This window comes from Vidua chalybeata, chromosome 4 (assembly GCF_026979565.1).
Source record: "Vidua chalybeata isolate OUT-0048 chromosome 4, bVidCha1 merged haplotype, whole genome shotgun sequence".
NCBI classification, from domain to species: Eukaryota; Metazoa; Chordata; class Aves; order Passeriformes; family Viduidae; genus Vidua; species Vidua chalybeata.
The window spans coordinates 23,639,161-23,658,303 of NC_071533.1; the positions used below are offsets into that span (position 1 = coordinate 23,639,161).

At 38.5% G+C, this 19,143-nt stretch overlaps 1 protein-coding gene across 2 annotated transcripts in view; it reads right to left on the minus strand.

Annotated features, from left to right (window-relative positions):
* PPP3CA (protein phosphatase 3 catalytic subunit alpha) overlaps positions 1 to 19,143 on the minus strand; it is a 170,885-nt gene that overhangs the window by 96,984 nt on the left and 54,758 nt on the right. For both annotated transcript variants that reach the window (XM_053941016.1, XM_053941017.1), the window contains exon 2: positions 3,158 to 3,358. In XM_053941016.1, coding sequence (XP_053796991.1) covers positions 3,158 to 3,358 — 201 coding nt within the window. The remainder of the gene's footprint in view (positions 1 to 3,157; positions 3,359 to 19,143) is intronic.

Genomic DNA, 19,143 nt, shown 5'->3' on the forward strand with positions numbered 1-19,143 from the left:
CAAATTTGAAAATAAAATGTATTAATTCAAATGGCATCACATTGATGGTTCCAGCTAACCACAGATACAAAGTAAGCTTTATACATAAATGCAAAATAATTGATTGTGCATTTCACATTAAGGCTCTTTGCATGACTCACACCTGATTATCATTTTCTCGCTCAAATTCAGGCTTTGTATGTACCCACTTCATTGCACATGGTTTATAAACAGAACTCTGATGCTTCTTCTGAGTGCAATTTTATCACCCCTTAAAAAAAAAAAAAAGTGAAATTTCAGATGACTGGATGGTACAAGGCTTTAACAAAGAACTTTTCATATTCTTTAACACTTACCAAGTATATCACTCTAATAATCCTAAATGCTATTACTTCTATAGTTACACTCTTCTATTTTTCTTCTTTTTGATGATCACCGTCTTATAAGCCAATGACAGGAATATATTTCTAAAAGATGAATGCCTCTCCCACAAAGAATCCCATATTAGGGGGGCGTTATTAGTGGTTTATGACTGTCAGTCTTCAAGAAGATTGCTTCTCTTGTATTGAATCCTAAATTTTCTTAACCACTCTATCAGTGGTTTTGTTTGTTCTTCCCAATGTTTGAAAGAAGCTTTCCTCTGCTGCACAGCTATTTCCTGACTGCCTGTACACCTGGCACTTCCACTACATCATCAGTGAATTGATATTCTCTTTATCCAGTCACCTGCTGTCATACTACTCATACAAAGAAAATTGTCAGTCCCACAACAACCATGCCTCACAAGCTTTCTCAACCTCCCCCTCACAATTGAAGTTCTTCCTTCTTTTGATGATCACTTTCATAAGTACAGCTTTCATGTTTGTTCATACAGAAGATTAGCACTTCTCAGCTACCCTGCTAACACACATCAGGAGCCCAGCTTTTCTATGCTGGCTTAAAAGAAAGTAGCTAGCAGCCACCCTGAAGAATGCTGCAGTATCACAATCACCGCACGAGAATAATTTCAAAAGCATGAACAAAGCAAGGTGTAGGCTTAACTAAAAAAAGAATCAAAGACTTATATTATACCAGTGTTACACAATGGGATAAACTTCAGGAGATTAATCCCCAAAATATAATTCAGAACAATTCCAACACCTTCAAATGCATTTAAGAAAAAATTTTAAGAGAAAAATTAAAAAGACAGAGAGAGAACATTAAACACAGGTTTATGGAGATCAGCTGGGACACAACACACCAGAGCCGTCCTCCTACAGTCTATATCTCTCAATGGATTGAAAAAAGTAAAAATTACACTAAAAAAAAAATCCTTAAACAGGCAGAATTTTCTGTGTGTTATGGACAAGGGTACTGTACCTCTACAACTTCTTCCATTTATCCTGAAATGTCAAAAAAAAAAAAAATCTGCAGAATTTATTCTCAGTCAACTAAGGGTCCTTTTATTCATTCTGTTTTCTTTATTCATCCATGAGCTGCAACATGATTGACATCTTTTCCATCAGAACTGTACAGCAGCATGACAAGCTAATTATTACATAAAAAATGATACACATTACCTCTCCAGGTCAAGCTATAATCCTCTAGTTGGATGTCATTTTTAAAATTACAAACTTTAATAACTTGTGCATCATTCTAGTCCAGACACTACACTCAGCTTCAGAGAAGGTTTCCTGAAAATGAAGGGTTTATGTAGTTTTTGGTGATTGCTACCAGTATTGCTAATAAAAACTGGTAACCCTTCTTCTGCAGAAAATGACTATTTCTTGTACTTTTATCAGGGCTCTCGAGAAGCAAAAGTGATGAAAGAACCTGACTTCTTAAACCAGGTTTTATACTTTGGCTTCATAGTTTAAACTGGCTGGAATTAGATATCTTTTTCCCCCCAGCTAACTTTCTATGCCACAGATCAGTATGTTGTCAAAAATGCTTTCATATCTAGTAGCAACAATAAAATATGGGAGGACACAGAGCAAGCAAATGCATTCATACATTCAGAATGCAGGCAGAGGCAGGAGACAATTAGAGAAGGAAATTCAAAAATAAGGCATTTCCTGAGGATTAATGAGTGGGTGATAGTGTTTGATAGTCAAGGGCAGGATGGGCTCTGCAGCCAGCACAATTCATTAATTCCCCAGGCAACATAAACTGCTGATTTTTTTTCTGCACTTCTTATTTTCCTTAACATCTAATTAAAATTTCCACTAAATCTGACATCATATCTCATCTAAACCCATCATCTATCAGTTTGATGACATTCCCCCTTGCCTTGTCACTACATGCTTTTGTAAGAATTCCCTTTCACTTTCCTGTAGGCCCCCTTCAGATACTGGAAGGTGCTATATGGTCTCACCGAGGCCTTTTCTTCTCCAGGCTGAACAGCCCCAGATCTCTCAGCCTCTCTGCAGAGGAGAAGTGCTCCATCACCCTGATCATCTTCATGGACTTCCTCCAGACTTGCTCCAACAGGTTCATGGGCTCCTTATGTCAAGAGCCCCAGAGCTGGATGCAGCAGTCCAGGTGGGGTGTCCTCACCAGTGCAGAAGGGCTGGAACAGAATCCCTTCCCTTGCTCTGCTGCCCACGCTGCTTTTGATGCAGCCCTGGACACAGTTGGCTTTCTGGGCTGCAAGTGCACGTTGCCAAGACATGTTGAGCTTCTCATCCACCAATACTCCCAAGTCCTTCTCATCACCTCTGCTCTCAGTCCATTTTCTGCCCAGCCTTTTTCTGTGCTTGGGATTGCCCCAAGCCATGTACAGGTTCTTACACTTGGCCTTGTTGAACTTCATAACATCCAGAGCCCAGTGCTGTCTGTATGTCTGAACAGTCCTACTATGATAATAACATCTATAAAATTACAGAATTAATACCTGGTGCAACAGGCCAGGTAACTTTTCAAGTTTCAGAGTAGTTCTAATTTTCTCCTGAAGACTAAACATATTCTCTGCCTTAGAAACAGAAAGGTCTCAGCAGATGTAATCCTTTCCTTTAAATTACAAGTTGCTTGATGGCCTCCATTATCCAGTGATAGCAGACAAAGAGTGAATCAAGTATTGGAGAGAAGCACTGATTTTCAAGCTGCCTTTCAGTGCCTTAGGAAGCCACATACACTAATGCATTACCAAACATGTCCCAGCCAGCAGCCATTCCTCCCCTCACCGTAACTCCATACTAACCTGTGACAGGTGCATCTATGTCCAGCAAATTCTTTTCCTGGCGGAGAATTGAAGCTCCCTCTGTTATTATTCTCAAAGCAACGCTCTCTTCCAGTCTCCCTTCTTTCATAAGGTGTGCCTTTAAGATATCCACACGAGGTTTTCCATCATTATCAAACACTTCCTTAGCTGTGAGACGGTGACTTGGAGGAAATGGGACAGCTAGATGAAAAAATAACCAAAAAATACATGGTCACTCTTTACAGAAAAGCTTCTATTACTGACACATTTCAAAACACATCTCTGCTGCAGAACAAAGTTACAGATTTTCTACTGCCTCCTACAATTTGTGGTTTAAATTGTACATAGATTCCCAAAGATACCACTGAAGTACATATATTCTGCAAGATATATTATTCACACATGCAAGAAGTAATTCATGCTTATAAAAAGTTGAGAGGAGTATTTTGGCCATAATTACAGGTAGATACATTCAAGTAAATCCCCCAAAAGGCATGGGAATACCAGGGAAAGGAGGGAACAGTTTAAACTGCTCTGGTAGAAATAGAGAACATTGACATTCCTTCCATTAACAGCATAAAATGCACAAACAAGTGCAATATTTAATATCTGTGCTTGGACATGCATAGATACACTCCAATTAAAATTCTAAAACCAAGACAGAGTTCTCTCTAATGACTTTGGGTAAAGGGATGTAAGATGTTTTCTCCGTATAAGTAATAACTTGCTGCACAAGATACATCTGAAACCCATCAGTGCTGAATAGACCATTCCAGCACAGACAGGTCAGAGGATGTACCAGACTGAAGTTGAAAATAAATGTATAAATACGAAGCTTGTCCTGGCAACATGGCAGCAACCTGCATACTGTCCTCACATAAGGTCAGAGGCATAAACTAGTATGTTCCTGCTCTCCTGGGGCCAGCTGGAGCAAGAAGGCTCAGACGTTATGCTGTCAGTTGCCAGGATGAGGTTGGAGCATTATCCCAGCTTAAACCCCTTTCCCACACAGTTCAGTCGGAGTGGCATTAGGCAGCACCCCCCTCACCAGCCACAGGGTAATTATCTTAATCTCTGCCACAGATACAAGAGAGTCAGGTTGTTCTGGAGCTCCAAGCAGGGACAGGAGGTAGCTGCAGGGCTGGTTTCAGCTGGTCACATCTGCAGTGCAACCCTGTCCCTGCCAAAGGGTCTTGTCCGCTGTGAAATGTCTCCCTGGCAGCTTCGCCCCATCACAAGACATGAGACCCTAACACAGCAGATCAGTATATCCATTAGCTTCAGTTTTCTTCTAATTTCACCATCAGTGGACTTCAAAAATCCGTAACTCTCACTCATCATTTGAAGTTCAAACCAAAGACTCTTCTCTTACACTACCAGAAGTAACAGAGCAGAAAATAAAAAAATTCACTTTACACAGTTATTTTCCACTGATATTTTTGACATAAACAGCTTCAGAAAATGCCTTTCCCCTCACCTCAATCTTGTTTTCTTTCCTTTTTGCTGCTTCAGCAGTCCATTCACTGAAATAATCTGGTGGGGACTTATGAATATAAGTGTCTCAAATACACTGAAGCCTGACTGCTCTCAGACTTAAACACAGGGTAAAAAGGGGGAAAAGGTGAAAATTTATGACATAAACAATTTATTACACAACACAGAAAAAGAATAATCTTTTCTAAAAAACAGGAGGTGAGTGACAGCTCAGCAGTTCTCCAAGACTCCATCCTCTTTTTACAAAAACAAAACCCTGGAAGGCTACCCAGTCCTAATGATCCTGCGTTTCCCAGCATGGAGAAAGGAGGAACAGGAAAAGTTGGGACATATCTGCAATCATGTTGGCTGGAAGAAGCACATACCATTAGCCTGTATTCCTTAGCAAAACAATGGCCACTGTTCCTCCTCAAAGGCATGATAATGCACAAACCTATGCAGTGCACCAGTACTTTGAGGTAACCACTACATATGCTTGTATGCCAAAAGGAGATTTTTACATTTATATAAGACAGAGCAAAACACAGATGCAATGGCAATAGCAAGCAAAAGCTAGGACATAAAACCTACTGATATAGAAAAAAATTACATATGCTGCAGCACTGTAAGAGTTCTGCAGGCAGAGCTCTAACAAATATGTACCCATACCTAATTAAAGGAAAAAAAGATACTGCTCCAATAGCAGATGATTCATGATTAATTAGCAAAAACATGAGTAACTGAATAGACCACAAATTGCATCTTCCATTGTGATAATATTAACTTTGAATGTACACATACAAAGAGCTTCCACAGAAGAACAATATAAGAAATGGTCACATTCATGCAGAAGTCAGTTAAACATCATTTTTACTAATAACACCCACAGATGCCTGTATCAACCAAAATCCTTTATAGATACAACAAACATTTAACTTCCATTGCTTTATAGAGACCAATGTTACCATCTGAATACACAGGTATCCATCTCTTTCTCCATTCCTTTTTTTCTTTTCTGCTTTTTTAAACCTATCATATTAGCATATATAAAGTAAGTAACAACAAATGCAATCAACTTGACTGTTATCAGAAATAAACCCTAGGATCTCCTCAGACACCAACTGTGCACACAGAATACACAAGGAGGAAGAGCACAGAACTGGGAGAGGAGGCCACCAGGGAAAGGCAGGAAGAGGAAGGAGTGGAGGACTGAACTGCCAGCACTGAGCTCCTCGCCATGGCACAGGCCCAGGGGATGCTTTTGTAAAAACAGGCAGGAATCTGTATTAAGCAAAGGCCATTAAAAGGGGAGAGGCAATAAAATGTGCATCTCCATATAAGACATATTTTTAGAAGTTTAGTGACAAATCTCACTACAACACTACCATACAAGACTCCTCCATGCCTAATCACACTCTGTAAAACTTAAAACCTGGACTGGTATCTACCTCATTTACATTACTTTCTTTATATTGGCATAAAAAACAAACAAGCAACTATTCAGCAAGTGAAATACTACCCTGGTGGTTTGGTCATAAAACATGGACCACAACCAAATGCAAAGAAAACAAAGTTTAAAACCCTTCATCTCAGCCTGTCAGTAACATTTTCCTGAGATCTGAAAACACAAGAAAATTTTCTTTAAAACTTACTAGTGGGGATTTTTCCACTTGTGCTTTCAGGTCTCTTGAGCATGTTCCAGCAAATGGAGGAAAAGATCAACCTGTTCTTTTACTGTTCTTGCAGGCTCCTGCAAAACCCATCTCATTGCTAACACAGCCCCTGCAAAGGTCAGACATCGCTGCTGTTTCTCTCAAATATTAAGCAACCACTCTGGAACAAATAAATAAACCATAAAGAGCTCTGCTTAATTAGAGTGGACCATGTGTCCACGCATAAATAAAATACAAGCATGTGGCAAAGCAAGCATTATTTTGTTTATATGTTATTCATTTTAAAATGAAGCTGTACACTAAATTAATACTCTCAGAGGAGGCTGCCCATAAGAAAAACTCTCTTTCATCAATATTCAAGTTCCCAAATTATCTCCCCCTGTAATGCTTATCCTATAATTTTATATAACTTATGCTGTATGGCTGTACGTAACTATAGCACACCATACTTTTATGACAAATGCATGTTTGCTTTTTTACTTGTAAGGAAAATACATCAATAACATCTGCTAACACACAGCAGCTAACATCTCAATAACCCAATGCACTGCATTTGTCTGACGGCAGTTTGCAATCCTCCATTCTGAGAAACATTTGCACTATAGCCATACCTAAAGCACAAGTTATTAAACACATTGACACTTATGCCACAGGTGTAAAAAAAATTAAAAGGTCACTCTGCAGCTTTGGGTTTTTTAGATCTACTTCTTCATTACCTTCAGACTCAGTATGCATATAAGCTTCATAAAACTATGAAAAAAATCATTGCCAAACAAAACTATTTTTTAAAGACAGGAACAGTTTTAATAGTTAACTGATTTTGAAAATCTACACCCATTTTATAATGTGTTTGAACATAGAGTATAATCTTGAGCATTCCTGCTGACCAGTAACACCCATACTGGAGTTTTTACTATTTAATTGGGGTTCTGCATTTCTGCACCATATTGGGTCTGACATAACCTATGCGGCAACACAAAGAAGCAGACAAAGATCAACTTTTCACCCTGAATACATAAGTTTAACATTACCTAATTCCTGTACCTATGAACTTCTGGTTTACTTGGTTTCCTATGAACCTAAGGGGAAGGAACAATGAAATTTTTTTTTTCAAGAACTCTACTTAATTCAGGTGACAGACTGAAACAAGAAGATGAGTCACCTCCATCCACAGCTGCTGAAGGGGAACAGAGTGAAACCCCCAGGCAGTGCAAGGCTCACCAAAGCAGTGGAAAAAGGAAAAGGAACTGCCAAAGATGCTCAGCGATGCAAGACGTGGAATTCTCATGTGACAAACATCCCCCCTGAACAGATTTCCTCAGGCACCACATGGATAATGCTTTCATCTCCCTACACAAGTTCTCTGGAGACAGATTCAACCATTCCAACACACCAAATCACTGCAATCTCTTTTTTAACCTGCACATTACTTCCTTAGCAGGTATTTTTTTAGGAGTACCATACAGGAAGTTGAGTTATTCAGAAGACAAAATTTCTTTTCAATATAAAATTTTGTCCTATAGCATTCACACCATGTGCAAGTTCTTATTAGCTTTTTGTGTACTTGGCAGGACAATATCTACACCTGATAAAAAAAAAAATCCAACTATTTATATGACAGCAAAAGAGCCAAATCAAAATCATCTCAGTGGCGCTAAAAGTAGAACACGTGTTCTGATGTTTTCTAACAAAAACTATCAGGTTTCATTTTACATTAGCTACTGTCATTAGAGTAGGCACTGGAATTGGCAATCTCTCTCTAAAAGATCAAGCTTTCACCTGCTATTTTAAGACATGACGTATTTGAGGACTGTTTTTACTAAATCTGCTCACCAGATGGTGAAAGTGTTGGAAATTAGAATCTGGAAAATAAATCTACAGTATAAAATAAGAAGCAGCTATGAGGATTCCTATAGAAATTTAGCATGAATTTGTCTTCATTGCCAACAAGTTCTTGCAGCATAATCAGAAGAGCTCACAACCATATTTGCTAAAAGACGTAACTAAATTAACATCAGTCATGAGCAAGGCACTTTGCTTCACAGAAAGCTGAGGTTTTCAGAGGGAAAGCCAGTCAATACTGCATAAAGAAAGAAAGAAAGAGTCCATCAAAAAGAATGTTGCATGAAGACACCTTTGAGTAACAGCACCTGTATGTGAACCGAATTGGGAGCAGACAAGAGAGTCATACCTCAACAAAGCCCACATATACCAAATTTAGAGAGAAAAGAGAAAGGAGTTCTTTTCACAGACATCTCAGCTGACAACACAGAAAACAGGCCATTTGACATGAGGCAATAACACCTGTGGCCTAGAAAAAACTGAAGGTACTACAGGTTGGCAAGGAAACTGCTTTTCAAGAGACTGAGATGAACCATTACTTATTGATGAACAAAAGCTCAAACTATAAAAATTTTAAAAAGTAACAAAAGATACTTCATCAAATATGCCAGTTCCAATGACTATTTTTAATATATTCTGACACTTCAGTCATAACTGGGGAACATAACAGCAAAGACAGAATAGCCTCAGAGAAGAGTACCTAACTTTGGACAAAAGCTGTGATAGGACAGTGTTTGTAAAAGGAAGCACTGTGTCAACCATGCACTGATCCCAACATATTGCCATGTTGTTTCCAGGCCCTAAGGCTGTGGTGTTCTAACCAGTAGGCTTCACTCCGCCAGTGAAATGTCCCACTCTAAGACAACCCATTTCAGCACACTACAAGCAGTCCTCATGCAGCATAACTCTATGATACAGGAAGCAATACACCTTTTACAGAATTTGAGCCTCAAACTTAAAAGGGGAGGATGAAGTCTCACCCCTGTGCACCTTGTTACTTCACAGGAGGGCACTGCCTCTGTGAAGCTGGGACTTACTTGCACACTATGCCACAAGCCATGTCAGCACATCTCAACCATACCAGTAAGTTTTTGACAGGATGATCTGCTCTCAACTGCCTCTGCCATTTTAATGAACATGCAGGGATCTTTTTGCAAACACACGAGTGGCACAGCAGAAAGGAAGGTCAATAAAAGTCACCTTTAACTTGAGACAACAGAAGGGGGATGAAATGCTGTCATTTCTGTCTAATTACCAAGCTGAAGTTTGATGGGTTGCCCCTGGGTGGATGCCACGTGCCTGTTCTTACAGGATGAAAGGCTAGAGTACTACCACTTCCCACCATTTCAGGAATTGCTATGGCCTTTTCATGGCATTACTGGCCTCCTCCAGAACACACAGTACCTAACAATAAGAAAAGTATATAGCAATGCTTTTCTTCAACTCTATAAAAGAGCATAACCAATCTCCTCATAAGCTCAGGTCAAATTATACTTGGAAAGAACCACCATAAGTAGCTATGTCACCTTCAGTCACTTTAAAAAAATCCATTAAAAACAATACCCACTACTTTAGGATTTGATTTTCTTTATATTCACCTCAGGAAGCTTTAAAACCCAAAAGAAGAATTTACACAAAGAGGTTCTTCCAAGAGGTTAGAGCAGTGGCCTATTACTCTTACTCTGGGCTCAAATGAAGAATAGTTATAAAAACCACCAAGGCCTGCATAAACGCACAAGATTCCCTTGGTTTGACCCTTGACTGGTGAGTTGATTGACATGGATCCATCTCAACCACTCTGAACACTTTTGTAATAAATTGCAGCACTGATATCAGCAACATAGATAAATGTATATATCTGTAACAAGCCAAATCTATCTCTAATTTTCAATCATTATCAAGCAATTAGCAATAAAAATGGTTTTCAGTTTCTCAGAAAAAGTCAGAGAAAAAAATACATCAGAACTTTTCCAGAACATTTACAGGCAACAGACACATCAGAGAGCATAGGAGCCCTGAGAACCTTGGAGGAGGTACAGGCTGGAAAGGCAAGAAGGAAAAGCCTCCTAATTTGAAGAAATGGGTCTGTATGAAATATCAAATTGTAGTGTATGTAGTTATACACTGGCAGCATTCCAAAAGCATCTTTTGGCCAACTACTGTAATAAACAAACAAATCCTACGAGTCTTAAAGAGCACAAAACAACACACATCTCTATAAAATATTACAAAGAGTATTCTTTCCTTCTGTTTGAGACCATACGCAAGTATCTTTGACATTTACAATCCACTCTTGTCCACAGTTCATGGATAAAAAATAAACTACAACATAAAGTGGAGAGGAAAAATTCAGTTCAATAGGAAACATTCCCAGTTAGGACCAACACATACAGTAAAAACTGGAAAATGTGATCGTAGCTTCCTGGCCTCATCAGAAAAGTTTGTTTTTCTACTTTGTTACACCCAAGTTTTTCCATAGGCCTTGAACTGAATACTGTTGAGCTTTGTTTTTATTAGCTTTTGGAACAGAGAACAATAATTACCCAGAGTTTAAATTCCTTTATGAGAACAATTCATTTGGAGAAAATAGTCAGGGGAAAAAGAACCCTGTAACAATGGAAAATACCAAAGGTCTTCCAAGACTTAGATAAGGAGTCAGGCACAGTCCTCCATCCCCCAAAATACTTGAGTGATGGATAATTTCTTTTCTATGGTAAAGCTTTACTATTGTTCCTAATTAGAGAAATTAGGAAGTGATTGCATGTGAAATTATTTCAATCTACAGGGAAAAAACCCCAAACAATCAATTCTAGGACCTGGAAAACCTTCAAGTATCAATTCATATTTATGGCACCATATTCTTCTGATTTTTTGGTTCAATTTCAGTCAGTTGACGTTACCAAATTTCAATCTCTTATATGGCCAAGGTAGCTAAAAGAGGGACTGCAAATAATCCCTCACCTACAAAACAGAATTCCCTTTCCAACCATCTGAGCATAATGAGGTGCCTTTACCAAATTTGGTCAGAAATCAGCTTGGCTTTGAGGACTAACTCAAAGTTTCTAGTGACGTGCAAAAGGGCAGGAAGAAAACACAATTTCCTTTCCAAAGCTGCTCTATCAGGGCAAAGTTTAAACACAACCAAAATTTAGCTTCCAAAAATTGACCACTGTACACAGTCTGACATTTGTCAGACAAATTTGTTAAAACAAGTCATAGACTCATAGAATGGTTTGGGTTGGAAAGGACCTTAAACAGCATCAAGTTCCAGCCCCTCTGTATTGGCTGGGACACCTTCCACTAGACCAGGTTGCTCAGAGTTCCACTCTGAGCAACCTGGCCTTAAACTCCTAAAGTTTAAGGCCTTTTTAGGCCTTAAACTCCTAAAAAGAGAGATGAGTAAGTGCAAGTAAAGCAGCCTTTATTTGGAGATAGTCTGTTTTCTAACACTCCTTAAATGCCACATTACAGAAATTGCTCTGCTTAAATGTCAGCCTGCAGAGGTTGATTCCTGGAACAAGAAACACCAGCACATCTCTGGCTGCCACAAGAAAGTTCACTGGGCAGAGGAAATGAAAATTTCTACTAGCATTACTAAGTAATCATTTAAAAAATACATCTCACATTTCAAATTTAAGGCTATTTGGTACCTAGCAATTGATAACTTTCCCAAAGAATGTGCAGCCTAAGGACAAAGGACAAAGACAAGGGGGTAGAGATACTAACAGACCAAGGTACTTTACTGCCATACTGACCAAAGGACTTGCAAGTAGCATCTTTGAATCGTAAAAGTTTTATTTTATTTGAAACTTTTTTAAAAAGTAAAGTTTTGGGGAAACAAACAAATAAAAAACTCAAACACCTTACCTAAGTCAATAAATATCAGAATGTGAAAAACATTTAAAATGTTAATGTCTGAACTATGCCCTATGAACTAAATCAAAAAGATATGCTGACCTTTAAATGTTAACCTGGTTTATTATTCTGCTGGTTACGAGGCATGCAGTAAGTAGCAGATATACACCAGCACCTCATAAATCAGTCAGACAAGTCTAAGGAATAAGCCTTACAAATATAAGTATGTGTAAGGACCAAGTGTAGCTGGAGCCAAATTGACCTTAAGAAGAAGTTGGAAATAGCAGTTGATGTGTGGGTGTTTTGTTTGTTTCAGGTTTTGTTTGAATTTTGGGAGGTTTTTATTTTAATCCCAAAGAGCTTTGCTTGTTTAGTAGCATTCTAGACTATGACAGAAGTTTTAAATCAGCATACTTCTGGATGAGTGAATCTATAGTGACTCACACTGGTTTAAGGTGTACAAGGAACTGGCCAAGCTCTGCACATACTAGTGTGAAAAACATAATTCCAGAATTTGACTGAAACTGAATTCTGCTTGTTCAGCCACAATCAATAGAGAGGAAACACACACACATTAAAAAAAAAAAACTGCACCTGATTATACAATAAAACTAATTTGTACTAGGCTACATGTATTATTGATCTAATAACAGCCCCTTCTTATTTAGGGGTCAGGTCATATACCTGGAAAAACAGCAACATAAAGAGGTACTAGTAATTTTTTTTTTTTTCCCATGCAGTTTAATGTCTAGATACCAACTAGTCCTCACAGCATGGTTTGGCTTTGTCTGCATTAGGATTTAGGGACATACACTTCACGTTACACAGAGTCATATTTTAAACAAACAAAATCCCACCTCAGTCTTCACTATACCCAAAGAGCTGAAATGGCTGGCTTCTCCTGGAACTCAGCAAATGCTTAGTATAATTTGTTTCTTCTTGCCTGATATCAGAGATACTGCTTACCAGTCCATACTAATACCCCAGTTCAAACTAGAACATTCAATAGGGGAATTCAACCCTTCATTTACAGAAGGGGCATAAGCAGAAGGCAAAGTCAGCCCTCCACAGGCCATGTAAGCAATGGTGCCTTTCTCTCTTGATGAAAAGAATTCAAACTCTTCCACGAGACTGTTATGAATAGTTTCATATACAACTTGCTCTTCTTCCAACATGCTCAAAGGACTAATTTTCCTGTGATGTTATTAGAATTCACATAGATCAATTCTAAAGATTATGGACCACATTCACCACTGTGCTATGCTGTAATGCCATTAAACAAATATCCTTTCTAATCCAGCATTAACAGATCACACTGAGCTTTGAAACCGGGTTCAGCCTGCTCACAGTATCTAAATAAAACTTACCAAACCAAACCCAGTGACACTGACATTAATCTCAAGCAATGTGGCTGTGAATCAGCCTCGGTATTTTTGTTTGGTTTTCATGGCTTGCCTCTACCAGCACTTGTATCACGGAACATCCGCATGGAACTTCTGCCTTGGACTCATCATCAAAGCACATTTATTTCCATCGGCTAACCTGGATTTCTATAAAAAGTTGTATTTATTTTAAAAGTAACACAAGCAGAATTTTTAAGAAAAAAAAAATAACATTTTTAAAAGGCAAGTTTTTGTTGATTGGAATATTATGTTGTTTGATAGGCACTTTTTTTAAAACTGGTTTGTTTTTCCTCACTACGTGTGGCAGCAATAGTTTCAAAGCTCTCAGTAAAAGCTTCTACTCCTGTATTTAAAAGGATATTTAACCCAAATCCTCCTTTTATTTATTGTAGATGCTTTTATATCTTTTGTAAACCGTATCTTCCCTCAAATTTCAATTGCTGCGTAATAAATGTTAGATAAAAATAAATCTGTCTAAATTTACCATTTTGCTCATACTCTCTGAAACATCCTGTTCTTAAGCAGAACATCGGAGATTAAAAATCTTAATGAAGCAGTGGGAGAACCAGACACCTGTGCTTTATTCCCAGATCTGTTGTGTAAAAGCAATTTTTTTTTTCCTTATGTATGTTTAGCTAAGTATACAAAACACACAGAAAGAGCTCAGCACTGGGGTGCTCAGCTCTGTCATGCAACATCATGTGTTGGTCATGGTGACGCCGTGTGATGCCTCTATGAAGACCAGCACAGCACAACAGGACTCCCAGCACACTTCCTTCCCCCCAAAAAAGTCATAAAAGCAGCACAGTTACCAGAAAGATGCCAGGAAAATGGGACTCTCTCATTTGCTAATGCTGAGATGGCATCAAGCACTTTCAGTCACATCTTTGGTCTCAAATCCTTTAATGCAGAACAGGTCACTATTTTTTCAAACCAAGATCAAAAGAGATTTCAATCAGCCACTTATCCAGTGAAGTGCTGGCTGAGAGACCTTAGCTCAAAATACCATCTTCCCCTACCTTGACCAAGACCAAAATATTTCTCCACAGATGACTCAAAAGCCATGGATCAGATAGCAAGAAAGAAAATGTGATGCTGAAACCTAGACAGCTGTGCAGGCATCAGGGAAACTAAATTCATGTCTTTGGCTACAAAGGCCACTTCCACATTTGACATTCACTGGTCCCTAGAACCAGTAAAAATGGCCTCATCTGTTGCAGGGTCAGGAATTTTGATGTCAACATTCCCCTACTGCATGAATATTTTTTCTCTGGTACTAAGGAATCTGAATCCTTTCTTTACACTAAGCAGTTAACTTTTTGAGACAAGCTGAGGACACTCTTCTTTCCTCCAGAAAGAAGTAACATAGCATTAGTGCACCTTCCCGGAGGTAAGATTTGAACTCAAGTTTTTTCTAGCCTGAGATGAAAGTATGGCTACAAGATTACAGGGAGAGAAGAACAGAGGGACAACTGCGCAGGTTTTTGCTGCAACATGGCAGTATTAATATCAATAGAGATTAGTATTAATAATGAATATTTGGACAAATAAAATTAATACATTTTTCACATAAGGAACCATAAAAAGCAAAAGCAGAAAACAGGATTCAAGTGCTCTAGAAAATAACTCCCGTTTCTCAGATCTCTGCTTATACATGAACGTAAGGACTGTGAGCCAGAGGAGACGCCTCAGATGGTATTTATCATGGAAATATATAGAGAGGTCTATTCACTAATGGATTGCAAATGACAAGACACCACCTACACATTTCACTGGTTCTTAATCTCTCAAGTCTATTAACTCACTGGATTATCAAGAGATGAGCTTACCTGTAAGGTGCATCAGAATTTTTTATTAAATTACCTTAGCAAAAAACATGACTTCACCTGTGTCATATATCACTATATTGACATTACTGATCCAACTAACATAGCTGATCTGCTTCATTATTATATATTATTAAAATTAAGAAAAGCAGGACCTGGATAAACATGCCTCAATCACAACCCAGCACCAAAAAGCCATCTGGCATCTACAATCCATGATGTGCCACTTGGCTTTTCTCACTCAGAGTGCTGCACTCTTCTGTTTTGTTAGATGCATTACTTCATTTCAGTGCATCATCCTGACCCAAGGAAAACAGTTCTGACTTAAGTGGAACATGGGCTTGTTTCCTTCAAATAGATTCAAAGGTCTAGCTCCTGCTACTTGCAAATCAAAGCAGCCTCTTTCCAAGAGCAAGGTCACTTCTCATGCTGAGCAATGGGCTTGCACTAAGCAAGACCTGCAGATAAAAGGCACATTTCATGACCCAAATGATGGAGTACAATGACAGAGAATTCACACTGTTCTTGCTTCATGCAGATTTCCCACTGTTACAAGAGAGGCTGCAGGAAGGTCAGAGATGCTCAGGGAAAAGAACACTTTATAGCCTAAACAAGCAGTGGGAAACAAAAAATATTTTGGGTGCACAACACTACCCAAAACAGATCTGTAATCACACACACAAGACTTTCTCCTCTTTGCTCAACTCTTCTGCAGTTTTATGCAACGGTTTCAATAAAGCCTAAGGAAACAATGATCAATAAAATTACTTCTCACAGACTCCTACACAAAACCATCTCCAAGACCGCCAGTACTGCTGGCCTCCAAAATCAAATGGAGTAACAATACTAATGTAAAAATTGATAATTCCCAAGGCATTCAAAATTTAGGAATAATTAGGGGTTCGGAACTGTCTCCTCTTGCATTCTGTTTTAAAGGCAAATTTCTAATGCAGCACACATTGAAAACCCCTGGCAGGGCCTCACTGGGTTGTAACTTGTGGAAGGCAGAGTCAAAATCTATGCCTTAGTGACCCAAAACGTACATGGTGATTTGCACAGCCAGTACCACTTCTCTTTGTCTCATCTGTTGTGACCAAGGCAACAGTTACTCTGGGGACCAGCATAACTAAAGGAAGTGCCTTCACAATCTGCAGAGGAATTCCAAACTGAGCAATGTGCCTTACGCATTTCCTGCATCAAGAGGTTTTGTGGGTTTGTGGAGAGTTTTTTCAAATACATTCAACTCCGCACCATTAAAAATAATTGCAAAAATTACAGTGATTACACTTCCTGAAATGATTTCTAACTTGTTACCCTGCACCATTTGCAGCAAAAGCATTAGTATGTGTATGGGGGACAGAGACAGGCCAGACATGAAGTATTTATGACACTTAGCTACACACAATTATTCTAACCACAACTCCCTGGTATGTTTTATATTTAACAGATAATCTATCAAGGAAATAATACACACCATAGCAGTATCAAGACAGACTGCTGATGGCCTTGTTACACACTCTTACATGTTTAATAATAAAGGAGTGAATTACAGCTACAGAAGTTGATATGAACTTAAATACTCACTGGCCTGTGTTTGCATGCACACAAGTGAAAACTCTACAGATTACAGACTTTATCTATTAAAGCTATATAGAACTAGAAAGAAGTACCAAAGGATACACTGACTTGTATTTCCCTCTCACACAAAAACAATCTACATCACACACAGCTGAAAAAGTTAAAATGCTTTTCCAGGTTTGCTGATAGGTAACGTTACACTGCACTGATGTGAACAACTGGTCACCTCTAATAGTGCTGCCCTAAGAAACTGAATTGTTTTGTAGAAGTTTGGGTACGTATCTTAAAAGTCTCTCCACTTCGCACAAAATTCCATCTGAATTCAAAAGGTACTGGGCACTAATCCACTGCTCCTAAAAACCTCAAGGATCATATTTAGCAAAAACACCTAATGGCTGCAAGGCTTCTAAACTATACTAACTCTTGATCAATACACAAACCCCCAAAGCACAAACCCCCAAAAGCACACAACCACCAGAAACATCTATTCCACCTGAGACATTTTTGAGGGAATAGTTAAAAAGAAATGCATCTCAGGGCTGTGAGCACCCCAGGCAATTTAGATCCTCAGAACCTTCCTATATAATGCATTATACCTGAAGTGTATACCAGAAGAAACCCCTCAGCACAGGCTACGTTCACCTGGACCCAAATCACTACAGCAGCCTTGCCTCTATTGACAGTTATCTCCAGCAAAGTCATTATCTCCCCAAGTAATATTGCTCTGAGAGGAGAACACAGGAGTCTCCCATGTTTTATGGGCAACCAGTGGGCAGCTCCAAGCTTGAAGTACTGAAATGCCATCTTTTATCACCAGAGAACTTGAGGGAGAAGATGGGTCTTCCAAAAGCCCTCCCTGTTCCACAAAAAAAGTGCTTGCAAACAAATTAAACCCAGGCAGACATTGCAGGTAAGGGCCCACTGAAGGACAGATGCTCATCTCCTCCCCACCCTAAGGGCTAATTCTTTATCAGGTATAAAACATTTGCCCTTCTATGAAGGTCTTCAATACACAATCAGAAAAGGACAGAATGCTTTTGTTTCCAACTTAATAAGCTAGTGTTTGAATAAGTTTTCCAGCACAGAACAAATTAGTGTGACAGTAGCAGTTCCCAGCCCTCCCATTCTGCTAACCGTTCCTCAGGAATACCACTGGAGTGCTGAAACAATATTTAAACTTTCTTCCACACTTTTAAACAGGATTTTTAATATTTGTGACAAAACAGATAGTAAGCAGAGTAAAATGTCTGCTCTTCCTGACTTAACTGCAGCTTTCCAGAATGGCCTACAGTACTGCCTTGTAAATGCAGCTGGAGAGTTGCATTATTAATCTATTGTACAAACATCACAAAAAAGATAAAGTATTCCAGTATAAAAAGAAAATAGCTTAAGGATAAATAAATTTATAATTAGTCAACAGGGATCAATAATCACCTCTGCACTGAAAAATAGTTTTTTTTCCCCTAAAGCCTGTTATGACCAGATACAGAAAACTATTTTTCTATACTTGTTAAAACCAGCTCCTTGTAAACTATGCAGTAGATGTGAGAACAAAACAAAACAAAAAAAAAAACTCCAAAACAAAAACAAACAAAAAAAAAAAACACCAAAAACAAAAACAACAAAAAAAAAGACTATTTGAGACCAAAATGTCCCCAGTCCATTAATCAGGTTCTACTTCTAATACAGAGCAAAGCTTATCTTTTGCCATTTACTTCACACTTTTCTAGTAATATTCATCTAAAAAGACTGCAAAATCTGCCTCTCTTACTCTGCTCCCTTCCCCATATACTAAAGCATCAAATTTAGTAGAGAAGAAAGTTTTCTTTTTCACAATACTGTACTGCATCAAACTTACTTAACAGGACTGATTCCTGTCACCCAACACAAAAAAATCTCAATGGGAGCTGCAAAGGCCTGAGTGATTTTCATCTAATTTGGTTTTGAAAATATGTCACTGTGTATCTTCTGAACACTGAACTCTGATTTACATCTTTTTATTACAATGAAATAAACTGCTCTGACCTGGGTGTGTGTGTGTGGAGGTGTGTGTAGCCATTACTCTCCAAAACCCAGCTAGCACTCCAACTGTTAACTAGTCCCATGCATTCCACTTTATCACCCACTGGTGGCCACCTAATCTGTTGGAGTCTGTGAAAAGAAAGTTGTTGGTGGGATGGTTTTGCTGTTGTTGTTTTGGGGCTTTTTTTCCCCTGTGAGGGGGAAGAATATGTTTCACCTCAACTGCCAAAAAAAAAAAAGAGATTTCATTTAAACTACAAAATGATAGATTACAAAAAATGATTTAATTACACTCATTGTTTGCTTAAAATTTT